Raw genomic sequence first — 19,494 nt, 5'->3', positions numbered from 1 at the left:
ATTTAGAGGTTTTTTTCCCTCTAAGAAGTCACTGCAGTCATCAGAATAGACAAATCCTGTTTCTAGGATAATGCACTTGAAGACTGAACAACCATTAGAACCTGCCACGAAAGTAATCAAACTTCCTCCCCAGGCACTCTATTCTTCTAAAAGTGATTTAAGAGTTATTTGGAACATGATCAAATTTTCAATTTAGGAAGCAAAAAACCCAGTAGTTAGTAATAGTTTAACTTAATGTGTTTTGTCGTTATAGCTAGATAAAGCTCATTTTGTGACTTTCCTACTATATGAGTGTCATATATAACACCAGTGGCTGCTTGCATCTGCAGAAGTCAGATTGTATCCTCTTATTTTTGGCACAATTAAAAAAAAAAAAACAAACCAAAAACCATCTACATATACAGCCTTATTTCTAAGCTTAATAAAACTGAATTTACTTTATGATAAAACATGGATTGTTTTGGGTTTAGGTATTAGCAGCGTTCTGACCTCTTGCTCACGCTCATGCTGTGCTTTCAGTTTCCCCAGTTCTTCCTCCAACTCCCTGGAGCACTTTTCCTCATGTTTCCTAATATCTGCCTCATGAAGATCCTTAAGCTCTTGGAGTGCTTTCCTGTGCTTTTCCTCCATCTGCAACACTTCCTCACGTAACAGATCCAGAGCCAGACGTTTTTCTTCTTCCAGCAACTGCCTTTGATTCCGAAGAGCTGCATTCAGATCATCCTGTGTAAGCATTAATTAAAAAGAAAGGGGAGGAAAAAATATTAAGTACAAATATCTTTGAAACCCATTTGTCAAGCACATGTCCTGCTGTATCAAAGCTTTTAAAGTAAACAGGAACAACATTGTTTCATGAAGGATGAGCATACCTACATATACATACTCTCTAAAGGATTTAAATGGGGTTATTTTTCTTATCTAGTGTAAGTTTTGTCAATGCTTACTTACTGAGAAGGATCTTTACATTCCTAGAGATGTGGCTTAACCCTCCAGAACTGCATTTACACTTTGGTCTAATCACTTTCTGAAGAATTACACAATAGCTGTACCTGGGGGAGAGAAGGTCTGAGCCACAAAAATGGAGACCCTCCAATCTTAAATACCTCAGAAAATACACCTCATTTGTACCCTTTCCACCAAATGATACAGAAAACTCATCAGACTGAGCATTTGGGGCAGGAAACAACAGATGCATTCAATTCTCCTGTTTCAGCTCATAATATGGCCACACACAACGTGCCAGTGCTGGCATAGAGAGGTTGTGAAAATATCCCCTGAGAACAAAGGAAAGGGTGATCCCACATAATGTGTCATGAAATTTCACCTCCTATGCCAGGTTTTCTTTCTGACTCACCTTATGAGCTGCTTCTGCTTCAAGAGCCATGGTTCTCAGCTTTTCCATGTGAACAGTAGCTAGCTCAATTTTCAAATTATTTTGGGACAGCTGAAGTTCTTGGGCATGCTTTGATTTCAGCACCTCAATCTCCTGAAGCAGTTGTGCCTGATGCATTTTATCCTGCTCCTCCAGCTGCTCCCTGTGCTGCAGCTGTAGCTTCTCCAGAGCCTGAACATGCTCATCTCTTACAGTCTGAATTTCAGACAGGTAGGCAGACTCCAAGGAATCCAGATTTGATAAGTGTTTAACCTCCAGCTCATCGATTTGGGCCTGATGCTTTGCCTGTAGTTCAGCAACACAACTTTCAAGCTGAATCTGCTGTTTACTTTCCAGTGTAGATTTAAGTGTCTCAATTTCAGCTTGGTGTTTTGCCTGAAAATCAGCTGTCAGAGACAAAATCTGCTGCTTATGCTTCTCCTGTAACTGCTGACTTTGGAGTTCCAGCTCATCCACATGTTTCTTTTTCAGCTTTTGGAGAAGAATCTCTTGCTCAGTTCTGAATTCCTGAGTCATTGCTTTGTGTTCCTCCATAAACCTGTATAGTTTCCAAGAAAATTAAGAGACTATTGTCAAAAAATTCACTATTTTTTTTTATAATTGAGCTAATAAATAATAATCCAAGGAAAATAAATAGACCTCACTTAGCCTCCACAAGTTTTACTTAAAACTTGCTTCAAATACATAACTAAATTCAAAGCAAGCCAATGATGATTTCATAGCCATGTAGTTAAAGGTTTCTGCAATGTCACTGGGGAGTATCTGGTTATTACCAGAGAAACTGGCACCCCTGTTAGCTTACAAATACAGAGCAACATGTTTGGGAAATACTGCCATGGCACTGCCACATCTCAAATGTGTTGTCTGCAGATAAATGAACTGTCATAACAAACACCTCTAAAAACATCTGGTAAAGACAGACATAAAACCACTGTGGAGGTGTATGTGAGGTACCTGGGGGCTCCTCCAAACCCAGCTGAGCTCTGCTGAAAGCTTAATGCAGAACATTTGGTATCTGAAGTGCTGCCATCTACTGCCATCAGTAACTACAGTATTTTTGCATGCAGACACTAATAACTAAAAAAAACCAGTTATTGCTGCTTTCAGTGTTTTCTTACAGTCATTATTTCTCCAGTCTTGTTCTGTGAACACTTTTTTGGTGCGAGAAGAAAGGATAAATTTGAAGCAATGCAGGCAAATACCAACATGTGATTGTTCACTTCCCTTAATTCACTTGAAACAACAGGTGTAGGAAGGGGAAGAAAAACAGTAGTTCCAGGCATCTAACCAGAACTAAAGAATACCAAAGGGGGCCCCCTCAACCTCAGCATTCAATGGCTAGCACAAGCTTCATTCACCAGGAAAAGCTCGTTTACATTCATCTGAATTGTTTTAAAACATTTAGAGAATTTTCCACTTACATATCCTGTCACACTTCTCTTTGAAGGCTGGTTGTACTCTTAGCAGGCGAAACTTTGCCTACATTTTATTTGCTAGACTAGATGAAAGGCCTTTACATGAGGCAAAATCTGCAGCAGATCATAACAGAAACCCTGCTGTTCCCTACAAGCTTTACACATTTAGTCAGACAGTGCCATCAAGTGACTACCTTGCACTATCACTTAATAAGTTTAAATAAGACAAAGCAATTCCAACAATGAGTGAACTTCTAAGGGAAACTTACTTGTTTTGTGTTTCCAGGAGTTTCAGGGCATATTCTTCCTGCAGGCAGAGCGTGGTTTTTTCCATTTCTTTTGCCATGAGGGCCTTGGCTGCTTCCAGGTCAGCTTCGTACTGCTGCTGGGCTTTCTGCACAGCCTGGGCACCTGCCAGGCTGTCCTCCAGCTGCTGCAGGCTGTTCTGCTGCTCCTTCACCAGCTTCTCCAGCTCTAGAATTTTGGCAGCTTGGTGATCCTGAAGTTGAATCATTTCAGCTTCACGCAGTTCAAACTGTTTTTGTAAGTTCTGCTTCTCAGATTCTGCTCTGGTTTGCAGTTCTATGTGCAATAGTGATAACTTCTCTTCTGCTAGGATCCTCTGGGCTTCACTTTCACATTGCCATTGCTTCTCCTTTTCTTTGTACATATTCTCTATTTTCTGGACTTCTTTTCTTAATTCATTCTTGTGATCCTCAGCAATTTTATATTTTTCCTGTGAAGACAATTATTTAAAAGAAAAAAGAGTAAACCACCGAAACCAAACTGAAGTGCATGAAGTGAACACTCTGAGGCATTTAAGGTCTTGGAAAGATTAAATTCCTGTAGTGAAGTAACCCTTCCTAATGAAAAGCTGAAATGACAATTTATAAACTAGCATGCATTGAATTCAATGCATTATTAAGAATTAATGTCGGTTATGAAGATAAGAAAAATTAAGGCAGAATTCTAGAATTAATATGGTTCTCTATGTTTATTTCTCTTGAGGTCACTTATCTTCTTTTCAGGAATTCAGTCTCCAGAGCTACGGGCATCTTAGGTGTTTATATTACGCATGAAAACAAAACTCTTTTAAACTTCTCCTTTTAAAAGCCACATAAAAAGCACGTAGCACAAAAACAGAAGCCAAAGCAGCAAATGATTGCTCAGTGACTGAAGGAAAAAAAAAAGACTCTCTCTGGCTTCCTCCATCAGTTTCTAAGCCTGGAAAAGGATACACATATCCATGGCTCTTTAAAAGGGTGGAAAGGAGGAGTGGATAAATAAGAGCTTCACCCATCTAGTTCTCATAAGCATTCAAACATGCAACAATTTAAGCAATGGATTAACATCCAATCTAAGTTTATCCTCAGATGGAACGCAGGAGTGACGGTACCGTGTATGATTACCTCAGCTCTGAGGCTTTGAGGTACAAGAGTTACACCAAAACAGAAGTGTATTCCAACATTTGTGTCTACCCAGGCAAGTCTATTTAAAGGTTTAGCTACTACCCCAAACCAGGGACTTTGAAATGCAAGTGCTGCCTCTCCCTCCCTTGGCCTTCCCACCAGGCTGGAGCTTGCCCAACTCCACACAAAACAATTCTGTAGTACAAATTACCTTTTCCATTTCTTCTCTCAGATGCTTTTCATTCTGCTCAGAAATATCTTTTTGTTTTACAATCTCTTCCTTTAAATGCCTTATTTCCTCTGAGAGCTCTGCAATATGCTGTTTCTCAGAGCTGGAGAGAGCCAGCCCGGCTTTGTGCTCTTCCTCCATCACAGACACTCGCTCAGCCACCTCCACCTCAACCTGACACGCTACATCTTGAGCACTTTCTGGAAAGAAAAAACAATAAAAGAAAAATCCAAGGCAGACAATAAAATAGCATTCTGGAGCTGATTGTAACAGCTCCCATTGATGCAAAGAAATAAAGCTGAATGTTGTCAGCTGTGCCATTTATCAGTAGCCATGCTAACTACAGGACAAGGAGAACCCCTCAGCTGGATGATTTTATACTCTGTTCCATTTTATCACCACCTTGGGAATTGAGCAGTATTAACACACACAGAATAATCATAAAAACTGTGGCAGGACCTCTCCCCTGATCTGCAACAGCGAGAGGAGCAGACTTTTTCTCTGGGCAATGCAATGGCAGATCTCTGGACATTTCATCTCCTCTTCTGCACATCACATTTACACAAGGCATTTCCCCAGAAGTCAGATGGGACAAAACTCTAAACATTCTAATTTAAGCAGTTTTGATATTCTCTCTAGTAGTAAAAGAAATAATTGAAGATAAGAAGTATAAGTGCAAATTTAAAAAGCTCTACTAATCCTTTTAACGAACATAGAGTGGAATACAATTATAACCACGTGTGTTAAATTAGCTAAAAAAGTTAAGTATTGTTAGTCCAAATGTTTGTATGACAGTGCCCTTTTTGGCATCAAAAATGGAAACCTGATCAACTCCTTTCAGCAACTGCTCCACAGTTCTGGTAGCTTTTACTACAAGAAACAACTTCAGCCCACCACATCTTCAGAAGTGCCCTCCGTAAGTGCTTGATGAAAGGGATTAACATCTGACAAATGTTCCCCATAGTTTAGGGTAAACTAATATGTTGAAAACTTCTTCAGATAAGCCTGTTTAAAGAAAAACATAAGCCACACAAGCAGCTGAATGTTTCCCTTCCCAAGCTGTCAGACCATCCTACCTTTAGAATGTTCTGAAAGTCGGGCACGGAGCTGCTCAAGTTCTAGACAATGCTTTCTTTTCATGGCCTCAATTTCTGTTACATATTTGTCTGACAGATCCATCTTCATTTTCATCAGGTCCTCGTTATACTGAAGTGCAAGGGAGGATCTTAAGGAATCCAATTCAAGCCTGTGTTGTTCTCTAAGTTGTAGCTGCAAACAGGCAAGTTCTTCCTACAGAAATAAAGAGTTAGGAAGAGATCTTTAGCTTCTAAGAGACCATGATGAGAATCTTTCAATGAGAGAAAGGAAAATTCCTTTTCCAAACTCTTAGTCAACTTGAATCAAGTTGAGCCAAAATGTTGAGATCTTCAGTTAGAGCAAGGTGCATGAAAATAGGAGCATAAATGCAAGAGGGGCCCAATAGGCATCTAGGCTTGAAGAGAACAAGAACAGGCACCATTACTACCAGAACTACAGAAAAGAGAAACACCATGAATTCTGCACTTTTGTACAACTGATAAGCTCCTTACTCAGCACAGGATAATCCCAACAGCACATACAATTACAGAGCACTGTTTCAGCTGTTCTACTCTAGAGCCTCTCCGAGGCTGAGAGCTATTTAAAGTTGGTAATTTACTATACTATTTTCAAAAATAATTAAGCCCTACTAAACATCTAAAATGAATTCACTCTTTGTAAGAGCTACAAATCAGACATCAGTTTTCATACAGGTCATGTAAAGAACAGTAGAACTTTTAACATATCAAAAATCCTACCTGTTGTTGTTCAAGCTGTTGGTTTAGCTGGCCAACTGCAGCACTTCTTTCTTTCTCAGCAGTGTCTTCAAAAAGTGTGATAGAAGAACTGAGAAAAGGGTGTTAAAGTTTAAGACTGTGATATGTCATGAATCAAGTTAAATTTACTTGATGACTTTTGGGTAGTACTGAAAGTAGGCAAAGCACAACTATGCCAACTGCTCAGGACTGGGCCATCACATAATGCTCAACCACAATAGGTTTAGATGCTAACATCATCTTTTATGTTTAAGGAAAATAAAATGGAAGCATGCTGTCAATAAAATGGAAAGATCAGATCACCTGTTGTCCCCTGCTTGATCCCGAGTCATTTCCAGCTCTGACAGTGAATATTCCGTCAGCTCTTGCTGTTTCTGACGCAACAAAGCCAATTCCTCTTTGTAGTTTTCTTCAGCAACAAGTAACTTGGTCTCAAAATGAAGTCTCAGTTGTTCCAACTCAGCTTCGTGCTCCCTGTTCCTCTGCTGACGCTGCTGTTCAAACTCCTGTTTCAAACACTCTATTTCTTCTACGCGTGATGCTCGAGCCTGGAGCTGCTCCTTCAGCTCTGGAACGGAGGCAAAACCAACACAAGCACTAAGAACACATCTCTGTAGGCTAAGTCATTCTGTGGAGATTAGATTTAGTTGCTGAGTGTCAGTGGTTTAGGAATGGCATTGTCCCATTAATATTTCCACTAAAAATACCATGAGCCACTCCCTTCCCACTGGGAGTCACAAGAGGCAGGGATCACAGGTTGAGGTAAGAACCATTTACTGGAAATAGCAATAAGGTAAGAAAAAGGAGCTTCTGAAAGACAAAAATTCCTTCCTCTGAAGACATTCTCAGTTACTGCATCCGGAGAAACCATCCTCATGCTAAGAATCAAATTCACCAGCACACTGCCAGCTCTCCTTGTTTTCTTGCAGCCCAGGATTAGGCTGGCAACAAGCAGAGCCCTGCACTATTGGTTAATCTTCACACCTGCTTGCTGTTGTAGCACCAGGAAGCAATAAATTATTCAAGAACATTTCATTTGCTTCAGGCAAAACTATCCAAACAAAACCAAATTGAGCATAAACCATTGTGCATAAAGCATTGTGCAGAAAACCAGAAATCACAAGAAGGAAAATAAAATCAGTTCTGGATTACTTTAATGATGGTTTACTACCCACTGTGTGCTCAGAGGCTGAACTGACTGGATTAAAAGAACCAACTAATAAAACAGGAATGGAGTAAACAGCAGCTACCAAGGCTGGTTCAGAAGCTGCCCTTCTTCCAGAGAGTGAGAACAGTGGCCAGCACTGTAGCCTGTTCATGAGCCCTCTGAGAGCTTTCCTCCCCATCTTCTCTATTAAAGCAGCAGGAGCATTTTGGGAAGTTAAAAGATAGGAAAAAAGGGAAAAAATCTCAAGAGAGGTAAGTTTCCCCAATAGCTCAACGTATCAAATAATTCAAGTTAGTTAAATCCCCAAAGAATTAACTAAAGAGGGAAATACATTCCAAGAAGGAACTTGGAGAAGTTCCTTGAAAAGAAACAACTTGCCTGGAGAAAAGCAGTTGCTTATGTTCCACAAGAGAAACTTAAGAAACGTTGATGGAAACAGAGGATGCCATCCAGGAGCAACACAACTGATTGTCACAATGTGGTTTTGTGTAGCAAATCAGAAAATGCATTCGTGGCATGAAAAAATTCTCACAATGAACATGCAAACAGAAGAAGTAAGTTCAAGGCCAGGTTGGATGGAGTTTGGATAGTGGGAGGTGTTCCTGCCCATGGCAGGGGTTGGAATGAGATGATCCTTAAGGCCCCTTCCAACCCAAACCACTCCATGATTCCATGATCCTGTGAAGTAAGTCCATGGTTCAAGCCTGCTTCCAAAGGGAGAAGCTGCCAGGCATGGGCACCAGAGGAATCAGGTGACAAGAAGGGACAAGCAACACCACCAGTGCCACAGGCAAGGGAAGTCCAATCTGACATGGGTAGGTTTTGCCTAATCAGCCAAGTCTACTAGCACAAAATTAAACCAAAAAGGTGTTTTGTTGTTGTGAACTGGCACGCCATTCTTACACCAGAGCAGCAATCCCACCATGCACCTGCTATGATCTGAACCCCACCATCAACCCAAATGCATGGTCAAAACCTCAAATGAAGAACAGAAGAGTAAAACAGAACAACTTTGAGATCTCACACACCAAAAGAGATCCTCACCTGGACCTGGGGCCTGCATTCTGGTCTCACCACCTTCAAGAAAGATGAAGACAAAGGGTCCAAAGAACAGGATTGTGAGTGATTAGAAACATAGAAAGACATGTGAAATGTTAAAGATTAGGGCTACATAGAAGAATTCCAGCAAATACTATGAAGTGCTGTGTACTATTATTCCACAATATGAAAACAAAAATATGAAATAGTCAAGGCAAAGTCTGCCTAGATGGAAAAATTACTTATTTAGTGTATTACCAAATAGAACAAACCAAAAAAAAACCTAATACACTTCAAAAGCTACCACAGTTATATTATTCAGAAAATCTGGAATAGTATTTGAAGTATGTTACATGTGTTTTCTACTCTAACTACCCCAGCAGAACTCAAGAACCTCATGTTACAGTCTCAACACAAGGAGAATACAGGCAGAGTCATGGTCTCTAGGTTTTGTTTTTCCCCCCAGAAGCTCTTAATTATTATACGTGTCTGTACACACATGTCTAAGACATGTCATATTTTATTTCAAAAGTGTATGCCATCTCCAACCACTACACTGCAAAACTGGCTGTTTTATTTAATACACCTGGGTCTTACAACAGAAATACAAATAGGTGCAAATGTTATTGCACCGACCAGCATTTTCTCCAGTTTTTAATTACTCGATACTTAATTTCAAAACCCTTTTGTTCTCAGTAAAGATTTTTATGGCATGCAGGAAGAGAGTGGGAAGGGAAAGGAAAAGCAGAGGAGCAAGCTTTTTTTTCCACAGACATCCCGTGTTTTTTGACACTGCAGAACCTGTCACCTCAATCATTGGGACAGATCATTGGGCTGCCCCCCACTGACACTGTGGCCTTCCTGTGTGTTTCTGGTACCCAGTTAAAGTGTTTTGTGTCAATAATGTGTAATTCTGGATGAAGAGGTAAAAAATAAACTGTGTCAGTTATGAACACACCACTTAGCTCTTGTCGATTTGCTCGGGTGCTGTCAAGCTGAGACCAAAGCTGCCTCATTTCTTCCTGTGACTGAGCCTTGAGTTGCTCATGCTTGACCTGAAGTTGGTCCAGCTACAAAAAAAAAAAACCAAAAAAACCACCATGTAAAACCCAAAAACACACCCCACCACAACTTGCTAAACAATTTTGTTCTCAGGGCTTATTTCACACGCAAGAGACACTTCTGTCAGAAACAGGTGGAAACAGTGACACCACCACTCTCAAGTCCTGACAGTATCAGAGATGCTGAGTAGCAGCATCTCAGCTATGACACCCACTCCTCTGAGAGGGAAGAATTTGTTCCTGATGCCATAATTATCTTCACTGTCAAAAAATTAAGACATTAGCCAGATAAAAATAAAATGTGAGAACCAGAAAATCAGGAATATAAATACGGAGGAAGAGTTGGCTCAAAATGGCACAAAGGCAACTGCATTCCAAAGATTTTGAACTCCTGTGGAAACTCCCACAGTATTTACCTGCTTCCTGATGTACTTTGCTTTTTCAATAACATCCCTAAATACCAACAGGTCACCCAAATGATATGCATATGGTCTAGCTTTTGTTGCATAAAGAGTAACCAACTGCTCTGAACAAGTCAAGAAATGTAATTTACCTCCTTCTGAAGATCCTGTTCTTTTTCTTGGCTTTTCATCTTCATGTCTTCTAGGAGTTGGTTATGTTCAGCCTGCAGCTGATCTTGTAATTTTGTGATGGCTAACTGGTGTTGCCTCTCCAATTCTATACATTTCACTAAAATTAAAAATTAGTTCTGTTACCCCCTCATCCAGGTTAATGAATAACCTGTACAACTTCTGTGCAACAAAAATGGAAATTTGTGTCTCTAGCTTAAGCACTAGCTTCCAGGGAATCACAGAAATGCTTGAACAGTAAAGTATTTGAAAGTCAAATGTTTCCATGCACTGCTTCTTAGTTCTCTGCATCCCACACTGTTACCCAAGAGACAACCATTTGTTCTGTTATGCCTTAACTAGTCACAATCCAAATGCAATTTTTGTCAGAAAAAGCTTCTATTAATAATGATCAGTTTTGATTAACTCAGCAGCTATCAAAACAGGTTTTCAAATGGAAGCAAAACAGCACCTCCCTTTAATATTCACCTCACATCTCATACTCTCTGGAAGTCAAAACGCAACAATGCTTTTAAACAGTTTTTCACTTACATTCATTACTCCAGGTTTCACACAGCTTTTCATTTACAACCTGTTGTCTAGCCAGTCCCATGCCATCGTCCCAGTTCTTAAATACGGCTACATAAATGCATCTTGTATTTGGTTTTAGACATGTTGTGAAATCACTTAGCTCTGTCACTGTTCAGTAAAACAGCTGCCCCCCAGACCATGATACTCACTTTTAGACTGTACATTCTCAACAGAAAGAAGCCCCAGCTCTGCTCTGACTTTTTCCAAATCCATTTCTAGAGATTTCTGCAGTGCAATCATCTCAGTCTGATGTTTTTCACACAGCTCCTCACACACGTTTTTCAAACGTCTGTCAGACTCCAATTCCCAGTCTCTTCTGAGGGTCTAAGAGAGTAAGACATGCATTAGATTAAAGCAAACGTGTTTAATAAATTAATATCTTTTTTCCATTTATTTGTCCTTTACAATAAATGTGTAGCAGATCTGGGACTTGTACCCACTCCTATTTTTTGAAAGGAGCTTTATTTTTTCTTGTATAAAGAACAGAATTTGTACCTCTAATGCCTGGACATGTGCCTCTTCCATTTCCAATTCTATTTTCTTTCTCTGGTTAACTGTGAAATAAAATACTTATTAATAAATTTACAGAAATATTATTAAATGATGAGTAGAAATATGGATGAGATTACAATTTTCAACATCAAACTCAGGACTTAAATGGGAAGGCATAGAGCAGGGTAAGATGCTGGGTTCAATCCATGCCTGCTGTTATGTTATATCCCACTAGTTCACTTTCATTGTAGAAAACAAGCATTCTAGAACTTACAGCTGCAAGGACAACTCAGGAAGTAAAGCTGAATTTAATTAGTAAAGCCTGCGTAAGTCTACAGAGAACATGATACTAAAAAGAAAAATAACCCTAGAGATACAAATTCAAATGACTACTGATGTCATTTTAACATTTCACTGCATACCACTATGAGCACAGAATCATCTCCAGAAAGACAGGAGGAAGAGCATGCAGCAGCAGCAAGTAGGAAACTTCAAATTTCTACAAATGTCTAGGAAAAAAGACTGCAAGACAGATGCCACTATCTGCTCAGCTATCACTAATACCAATAGCCTTCCTTTCCAGCTCCTCCCTCAATTAATTCCAGCTTCTTGTTCAGTCCCTTTTTTGATTTGCAGGAACCTTCCCACAGCATTAAAGCACTGTTACCTAAGATTATTTATAATATTTAATAGTTTATAATATGCAACCATATTTCAAGTCTTTCCATGGGAAATGAAAACTTGAGAGATTAACCTGGTATTAAGTTACATTTAAAACACACCTTAACAGCACTGATATAAGAACTGCATCTTGACCTCCTCCTGCTGCCAGATCGCACCGTGCTATCAGTTCACTGCACTACTGATGGGAACAAATGGTTTGCTACTTCAGGTCAAAAAGAAACACCCTTAAATGAATGTTCTCTTTCTCTTAGGGAAGGACAACTAAAAGAATGGTTTCTAAACCTTATTTCAGAGCTCAGAGGGGTGTGATGAGCAGTGCAGAGTTTAGCTGGAGCCCTGCAAGTAGCTGTGCTCCCCATGGATCCATCTGAACCCAAGGAAAAACTTCCTTACTGTAACAGGCTGCCCAGAGAGGCTGGGGAGCCTTTTTCCCTGCAGATACTCAAAACATGCCTAGACACAATCCTGTGCAGATTGCTCCAGGTGAGGCTGCTCTAGCAGGGGTTTCATGATCTCCAGAAAGCCCTTCCACCCCAACCAGCCTGTGATCCTGGAAACTTCTTCAGCGAAGTGCTGCAAGATTCACCTTTCCCCAGAAATTCCTCAAGCTCTGCCATATGGGTCAGGAATGGTCTGGCCTGGAAAGAGGGAAATTTCCCAAACAATGCCAAGAGCATCACCATCAGACCTTCAGAACTGAGGTGCAACTGCCTTCTTGGTTATGCCCCAACAGAATCTTGTATGAAGTGCAGCTCAAAGGACACCCAGCTACAGGTTTTCACTGAGCTTTCAGTTCCTTCCCAACTCCTTCCTAACACTGGGAGGGTAAGTCAGGAAGCATCCACATATCTTCTCAGAAAGACAACAGCAGTGCTGACTTAGGGCAGGAAACACCCTGAGAAAACATCAGGGATAACAGCTCTACTCTTCGCACTGATGAAGTTCTTTATGAGGACTTGGTCTAAAGCCTCCTGAAACAAAGTAGTTCAGTTTAGCACTAATTTACAGATGATGAACAACTCAACTTAGGTCTGCACAACCTTATTTTCATGTATAAGATGTGCCCTCTTGGACATGGCAGTCCTGCCCACATTAGAGGTAACACCAGCTGCCATTCACAGGCCAGCTCCACACCAAGGAACCCATGCAGGGAAAAAATACCCCAATTTCAATACCTAGTTCTTGCTGATACTTGGACTTAAGGTCTTCTTTTTCCTTCAGGCACTGTTCTTTGATCTTCTCCCACTCCAGCTGGTGGCGGCTTTGCAGAATGGCGACCTCCTGAGCACGTTTGTCATTGAGCATCTCCCGCAGCTCCACGAGGGCAGTCTCCTTCTCCTTCCTCAAGTTGGACTGCGTAAGCTCCAGCTGGGAGGTGTGCATATTGTTTAAGGTCAGGCGTAAAGCTTCCAGTTCAAGGCTGTGCTGTGTCTGCAGTGGAGGAAAAAAGGGTTTCTCCCTCCCCTCTAATGAAATGTGCTTGTTTTTTCATGACCAGAAAAGGTTTTGACTGTTTTTCAGTTTTGACTGTTACACACATCTAAGTTTTGCCTTTCTGTACTTGGAGAGCGTTTCTTTGTGGCAAGGACCCTTAAAGTAGCCCTTAAAATAAGCTGCTAGAATGAGACTTGAATGTCTTCAGTGCAATGTAAAAAGATTTCCTTACCTGCCTCTTCATTTCCTACAAAATATCCTGTATCTGTCCACTTCCTCACATCAAAGCAGAACACAAGCTCACCTCAGCCTTTTACTGTCTATTGAAAGAATTCCTTATGTTTGCTGTTGGTTATAATGTATTAACAAAGTCAAGTTCTAAGTGATATTGGAGAAGTACAAATAAAATTCACCACTTCTGAATTCTTAAATAAACTAACCAGTGTACCAAGAGGTTGTCATTAGACCCAACACTAGACATACTCTTTCCATTTCCACTTGGCATTTGGTGGAAGTGTTCAAAAACCCGGGAAATATATAGAAGTACAAGTCAGGTTTTCACACTTCAGCTTAGCAAGAACACATTTCTAATTATTAACAGTGGGATAATGAAAAAGTGGGAGGGGTTTATATCCATTATAAAATTTACCTGTTAAACTTGCCAAGACAAAAAATTACAAAGCTGTTTTTTCTGTCTTAAAACAACCAATTTAAACATCTAGTTTTCTACAGAATTAACTTCAAAATATAATTGCAGTGAGGATTCTGGAGAACTCCTCTAAAAAAAATCTACTACCACCCACCAAGAGAACACTTCCTTTGGTTGCAGCACCATGTGAAAGAGCACATGTAATATCCACAAAAATGAAGGAAATTGATTCCTGTCTATGCTGAATCAACAGTCAGCTAAGAACTACACTAATCCCTTTGTTCCCTGTTTTTACCTGGGATTGGAGCTGAGCTTGCTCCTGCTCTGCTCTGTGTGTGGCTTCCATTTGCTGCCGGAGTTCATCTAAAAGGTGCCTCTGCTCCTCCCTCAGCTCAGCATGGAGCTTCTCCATTTCCTCAGAGTGTTTAGCAACCAGCTCAGAGATCTCCCTCTCGTGCTCTCGTTCATGAACCTGCAGAGAATACTCAGATGAAGAGCTTTCCTCAAAATATGCTCGTTTAGCCCTAATTACGGAACAAGAATTCCTCCTCCTGACCCCAAATCAAAAACATCAAGAAAAAAAAAACAAACAGAATTTTACATCCCTGAAATGTTTACACTGCTTATATGACAATGCAAAATGACTTTATTTTTCCAAAATAAGCCCAATTACAGCAGGTACCTTTTTTATTATAGCAATCTCTTCCTTTCTTTTTTCTTCCAACTTCTGTTGTTCTTCCACTTTGTCTTTTATTTGAGCATTTAATTCTTTTATCTGAAAACGGCATACAGACATTTGCAATGGCTACCTTACGCATTCCGAAATCCCACGACCCCTGCAGTTGTCAGGGTTTCCTACCTCTCTCTCGTGTGCCAAACTCACTTCAGTTAATTCAGCAAGGTGTTGAGTCTCCATCTTATCCACCTCCTCTTTGTAATGCTTCTCCAGCTGGGACTGAGCCTCCTGGGCTGCCTGACAGGACTCCTGCAAGCGAGCCTCAAGCTCCCAACGAGCCTTTTTCAACTGGGCAATTTCTTCTACCAACTGGCTTTTTTCCTCACTGTATTCAGTAGTCTTTTCCTTTATTTCAGCAGTAAGTTTATTAATTTCTTGGTTGCTGAGGTTTAACCTGTCCTCATAGCTCAGTCTTTCACACTCCTGTATTTCTTTGATGTTTTTCATTTCAGCATTAAGCTCGTGGATGTTTTTCTCCAGGTCCTCAATGATGCTAGCATTCTCTGCTAGTGCTTTTTCTGCTTTCACTAGATCCTCCTCCACATTGGATAATCTCTCTCTTAAGGCTGTTTTTTCCTTCAACAGAAGTGCTAAATTTTGTTCTTTATTATTGATTTCAGCTTTGAGCAACTCCTGTTCTTTTAGCAGTGTCTCTTCAGACATGGTTTTCTGATTGAACAGTTCTGCTATTCTCTGGTTTTCAGCCCTCTGAGCATTCAGCTGGCTTTGCATCCAATCCCTTTGACTCTGCAAAGCTGCCAGCTGACAGCCAAAATGAGCCTGCACTTGGCTTGTCACAGAATCAGAACCCGTTTTCTGCTCCTGAACGTCTCTCAGTAACTGCTCCTGAGTTCGCAGCTGCATCACCAACATGTCCCTTTCCTCCTGGAGGTCTCTCACCACTTGTAGCCAGATAGAGGAGTTGGACACTTGTGCTAGAGATGGCTGGCCTCCATCCTCACCCTGCTGCTTTACTAGAAGCATGAGTTTATTTTCAAGTTCTTTCTCCTTCTCCATTTTCTGAAGAAGTTCTTTTTCACAGCAGATCCCTATCCCTGCTTCATGTTCTTCCTCCAGGTCCACGTGCACGTGAGAGAGCTCAGACATGGCTTTTTCCCAATTTTGACCAGCTTCTTGGGTGCCCTGATAAGGCATTTCGACAGCTGACTCCTGATGGAGCTGTTCAGCTGGCTTCAGATATCTCTCTGCTAAACACATCACCTCATCATGCTCTGTGTCACCGTGGTCTCCAATTCTGTTCTGCTGCAGGGAGGCATCTGACATACGTGAAACAAAGGCCTCTGCTCTCACCTCTGCCTCTTCAGAGACATCTTGAGCCAAGCCACTGAGACACGTTCCCTCGTCCAGGCTAGAGTTTAATGGAGAAGATAAAAAATCCCTGCTGGGCTCTCGGAGCACACTGCTGTCCATCCCACACGTGCTGCACCTGCCCTCCTCGATGGCACGGCCCTCCGAAGAGCTGGACACACAGGAGTCCTCTGGAGTGTCTGTGGAGATGAGGTATTTAGCCAGCATACCTTCATCACCACTGAACAGCCCTAGTTCTGACAAGGGTTCTTCACACAGGTTCTCCCCTGCACTACTTCCATTATCCTTCGTGATCTCTGAATTCTCTGTTTCTAGCTGATCCCTTGAGGAGTCGTGCTGGAACTCCCCTTCTCCACGCACTGCCTCGTCTCTGCCTCCCGACTGCTGTGCTCTGTCCCACGTCTCCTCAAGACCCACTCCCTGCAACTGAGACATCCCTGATAAAACCTCCTTTTCCCTCAATTCTAGTAACTTTTTATTGGAGACAATCTCTCCATCACATTTTTGCCTTACATCTGTACTTTTTCCAGCCTCGTAAAGTCGCCTTTCATTTAATTCCTGGATGTAGGAATTCAGTTTCTGAATCTCTTCATTCAAGGACTGTTTTTCTTTTTTGTATCGCTGGGCTTCCTTCACTTGCTCTTCTGCATAAGAAAGTTGATAATTAAGGCCATCAATTAAATCTTTGTATTTAGTTTCTATTTCAGATTTTTCCCTCTGAAAGTCTTCCCGTTGGTTTTCAAGTTTCTTCCTCAAATTTTCTTCACTAATTTCAGATTCTCGAAGCCTTACATTTAAGTCAATTATTATGCCATTCAAATTCTGAATGTGTTCTTCAGAATTCAAAGCACAGAGTTCTTTTTTTAACTGTTCGAGTTCATTTTTATATTTTAAAATAATTTCTTCTTCATAGATGTGCTTGGCTTCTGCAATCTCTCTCCTGTGACACTTCTCCAGCTCATTCCTCAAGTTACCCAACTGTCTGCAAATATCCTTCTCATGAGTGATTTTCAGTTCTTCAATACGTTGCTGTTCTTTCACTTTGGATAAAGCCATTTCTTTTTTTAATTCTGCTATTTCTGACTCCTGGAGAGAAAGTGTGTGCTGTAGTATAGACAGGCCAGATCTTTCTGATGTCAGTAGATCGTGAAGAGTTTTAATAAATTGTTCTTTTTCATCCAAGCTTTTGTGTAGCTCTTGAATTGTATCTTTCATATCCTCTTCCATTTGGGCAAGCAGATTTTCTTTATCTTTGGTATTCTTAAAAACAAAACATTACATATAAAACACGTTATGATTTCATTTCCTTAAGCTACATGTTTTTAATTTGCATTAATAGCAATGTTTAAGGTTTCTATTTATGGCACCACTAGTTACATTCTTAAAGGAAACCAGACCTTAAGCTGTTTCATTAATGTACATTAGTCATCACAATCCCTATGAATTTATTTCTACATAAAAAGACTTTTTTCATGAATCTGTCACTACAGCAAACTCAAGTTATCACCAAATTTGAAATAAATTTATTATTTAAAAAACAACCCCCAAGTTTTTACCTTTTGAGAAGACTCCAGCTGCACTTCCAGGTCATGTGCTTTCTCACGCAGTATCTCCAGGTGTGCATTTTGCTTTCTGAGACAATCCTGAAACAAGGACATTTGCTGCTGGGCTTCCAGTCCTTCGTGATTCCTGACACTTTTGCTCCTCAGTATCTCAGTAACCTGGACACATAAAAGGCACTCACAGTCAGGAGAAAGTTTATATCCAAACAGCTCATACACAAGACTCACTGTAAGGAAGTGTATTTACAGATCTACCCTAACTCTGTCATTCTTACGGAATAAAAGCCATCCTAAAAAAGGCAGACAACACTTGTCACGTTTTAGAAACTATTACTAACTGAGAATTCATCCCTACGTGGATTTTCTAACATTATGAACCTACAAATCTGGCATAATGAACCCTGCTGAATTCCTCCAGTATGAAGCAGAACTTCCAATGGGCTGGACATGCCATTAAGAGGACAATGAACAAAACCTGTCTTCTCTACAAAGGATTTACAGCTCGTTACTAAAGGTTGGGTTTTTTCCTCTCCACATTCCTTCAAATGAAAGGAAAACATTTCCCCCATTGGGAATACATAAAGCATGTTTTATTTAACATATTTTTCTGAATATGTAGCTAAAACCAAGGATGAATATATAAGATAGTATTAAGTGCTTTCATTTGTTATCAAAGTTGACATCCTTCCACAACGTGCATCGTCTCACTGGACTTATTCAGAATATGCCTGAAATTCTATTTAGAGGCTTGATCCTTGTCTTTGGCTGATGGTGCAAATGGCAAACACCTGTTGAGCAGCCTTCACTTTTACCACATTCTGCTGTTGCAACCAGAACTGTAGACAGAAAGCAGTATTTTTTGTTATTTTACAAAATTTCATTTAGCAGACAGTTTATTTTTCAGGGCATAAGCAACTCCTTTAAGATAACTCTTGGACTAAAAAGTCTCAATTTTTATTTTTAAAAATTTTTAAGCCCCTTTCCCTTCCTATCCAGACCTTTAAGATACATAATCCCATGTAGGGCAATTCTTATTCTGCAAACCTGAGACAGTTACTATACAGAAACATTTCTCTTTGGTGTATACTACAGGGCTCCAAGGACAGCAAATACATAAGTTCAGAGAGAATAGCCACTAGGACATTGAGCATCACCAAGAAAGAATAAAGCACCTTTAAAAATACATTTTAAAGCAGAGGAAGGTTGCATTATATCTCATTATCCAGGGATTAGATCCATGGTCAGCCTGTTGCACTGAGGCAGGTTCCTATGTGTCATAGAGGCTGCTTGAACCATGTTATTTTAAATTTCTTTCTTTGAGCCAAGTCACATTACCTCAGCATAGCAAGTTTCTGTCTAACAGCTGAGATGTTCCAGTTGCCCAAGTAGAAACTCACAGATTTCTCTGGCAAAGGACAAATGATCACATGCAAACTCAAATGATATAGCAACAGTTGTGTAAAGGCCACAAAGCACTTGTGGCAGGACATTCCCCTGCCACAGAATGGCTGCTCTGTTCTGCCTATCAGCTGGTGCAACAGCCCAGGGCATCTTCCCCCTCACAAGAATTTGCTAATTGGTGAAATATCTCAGGCTGGACATCTGTCTGGTATGAGATGTTTGCAGTGCCAAGAAGGTGGCATTCCCAGCTGACAATAAACATCTTGCCTTGGGAGACAGATTGAAGGAAAATAAGCCTGAATTTCCAACTGACAGACACTTAACTTGACAAACTATAAAAGCTACACGAAATTTCCTGAGGCAGAAGTGTTCTGCACATTCCCTGGAAATGTGTGGGCTCTTCCCCGAAGTTGGGATGCCACTTTGTGGCTGCTCTCTCGGGGGCTGAGTGAAAGGAATCTGTGTACTTGATCCTCAGTTA

The 19,494-nt window shown here is 40.6% G+C and overlaps 1 protein-coding gene across 8 annotated transcripts in view; it reads right to left on the bottom strand.

The window, feature by feature from the left end:
* Positions 1-19,494, bottom strand: part of PCNT (pericentrin) — a 71,660-nt gene that overhangs the window by 42,687 nt on the left and 9,479 nt on the right. For 4 of the 8 annotated variants that reach the window (XM_063400181.1, XM_063400182.1, XM_063400183.1 and 1 more), the window contains exons 6-22: positions 17,607-17,771; positions 14,845-17,310; positions 14,668-14,760; positions 14,281-14,457; positions 13,078-13,333; positions 11,222-11,280; positions 10,876-11,050; positions 10,120-10,256; positions 9,464-9,575; positions 8,512-8,544; positions 6,603-6,867; positions 6,282-6,369; positions 5,523-5,736; positions 4,429-4,646; positions 3,078-3,544; positions 1,355-1,931; positions 490-723 (exon numbers count right to left, since the gene is read on the bottom strand). In XM_063400181.1, the coding sequence (XP_063256251.1) occupies positions 490-723; positions 1,355-1,931; positions 3,078-3,544; positions 4,429-4,646; positions 5,523-5,736; positions 6,282-6,369; positions 6,603-6,867; positions 8,512-8,544; positions 9,464-9,575; positions 10,120-10,256; positions 10,876-11,050; positions 11,222-11,280; positions 13,078-13,333; positions 14,281-14,457; positions 14,668-14,760; positions 14,845-17,310; positions 17,607-17,771 (5,736 nt within the window). The remainder of the gene's footprint in view (positions 1-489; positions 724-1,354; positions 1,932-3,077; positions 3,545-4,428; positions 4,647-5,522; positions 5,737-6,281; positions 6,370-6,602; positions 6,868-8,511; positions 8,545-9,463; positions 9,576-10,119; positions 10,257-10,875; positions 11,051-11,221; positions 11,281-13,077; positions 13,334-14,280; positions 14,458-14,667; positions 14,761-14,844; positions 17,311-17,606; positions 17,772-19,494) is intronic. The other 4 variants (XM_063400185.1, XM_063400188.1, XM_063400186.1 and 1 more) reach the window with 3 other exon arrangements.

The sequence above is a fragment of the Prinia subflava genome, chromosome 6 (genome assembly GCF_021018805.1).
Source record: "Prinia subflava isolate CZ2003 ecotype Zambia chromosome 6, Cam_Psub_1.2, whole genome shotgun sequence".
Lineage (NCBI taxonomy): Eukaryota > Metazoa > Chordata > Aves > Passeriformes > Cisticolidae > Prinia > Prinia subflava.
Note: the sequence above shows the minus strand (reverse complement) of the source record. Positions and strands in the feature narration are given on the sequence as shown.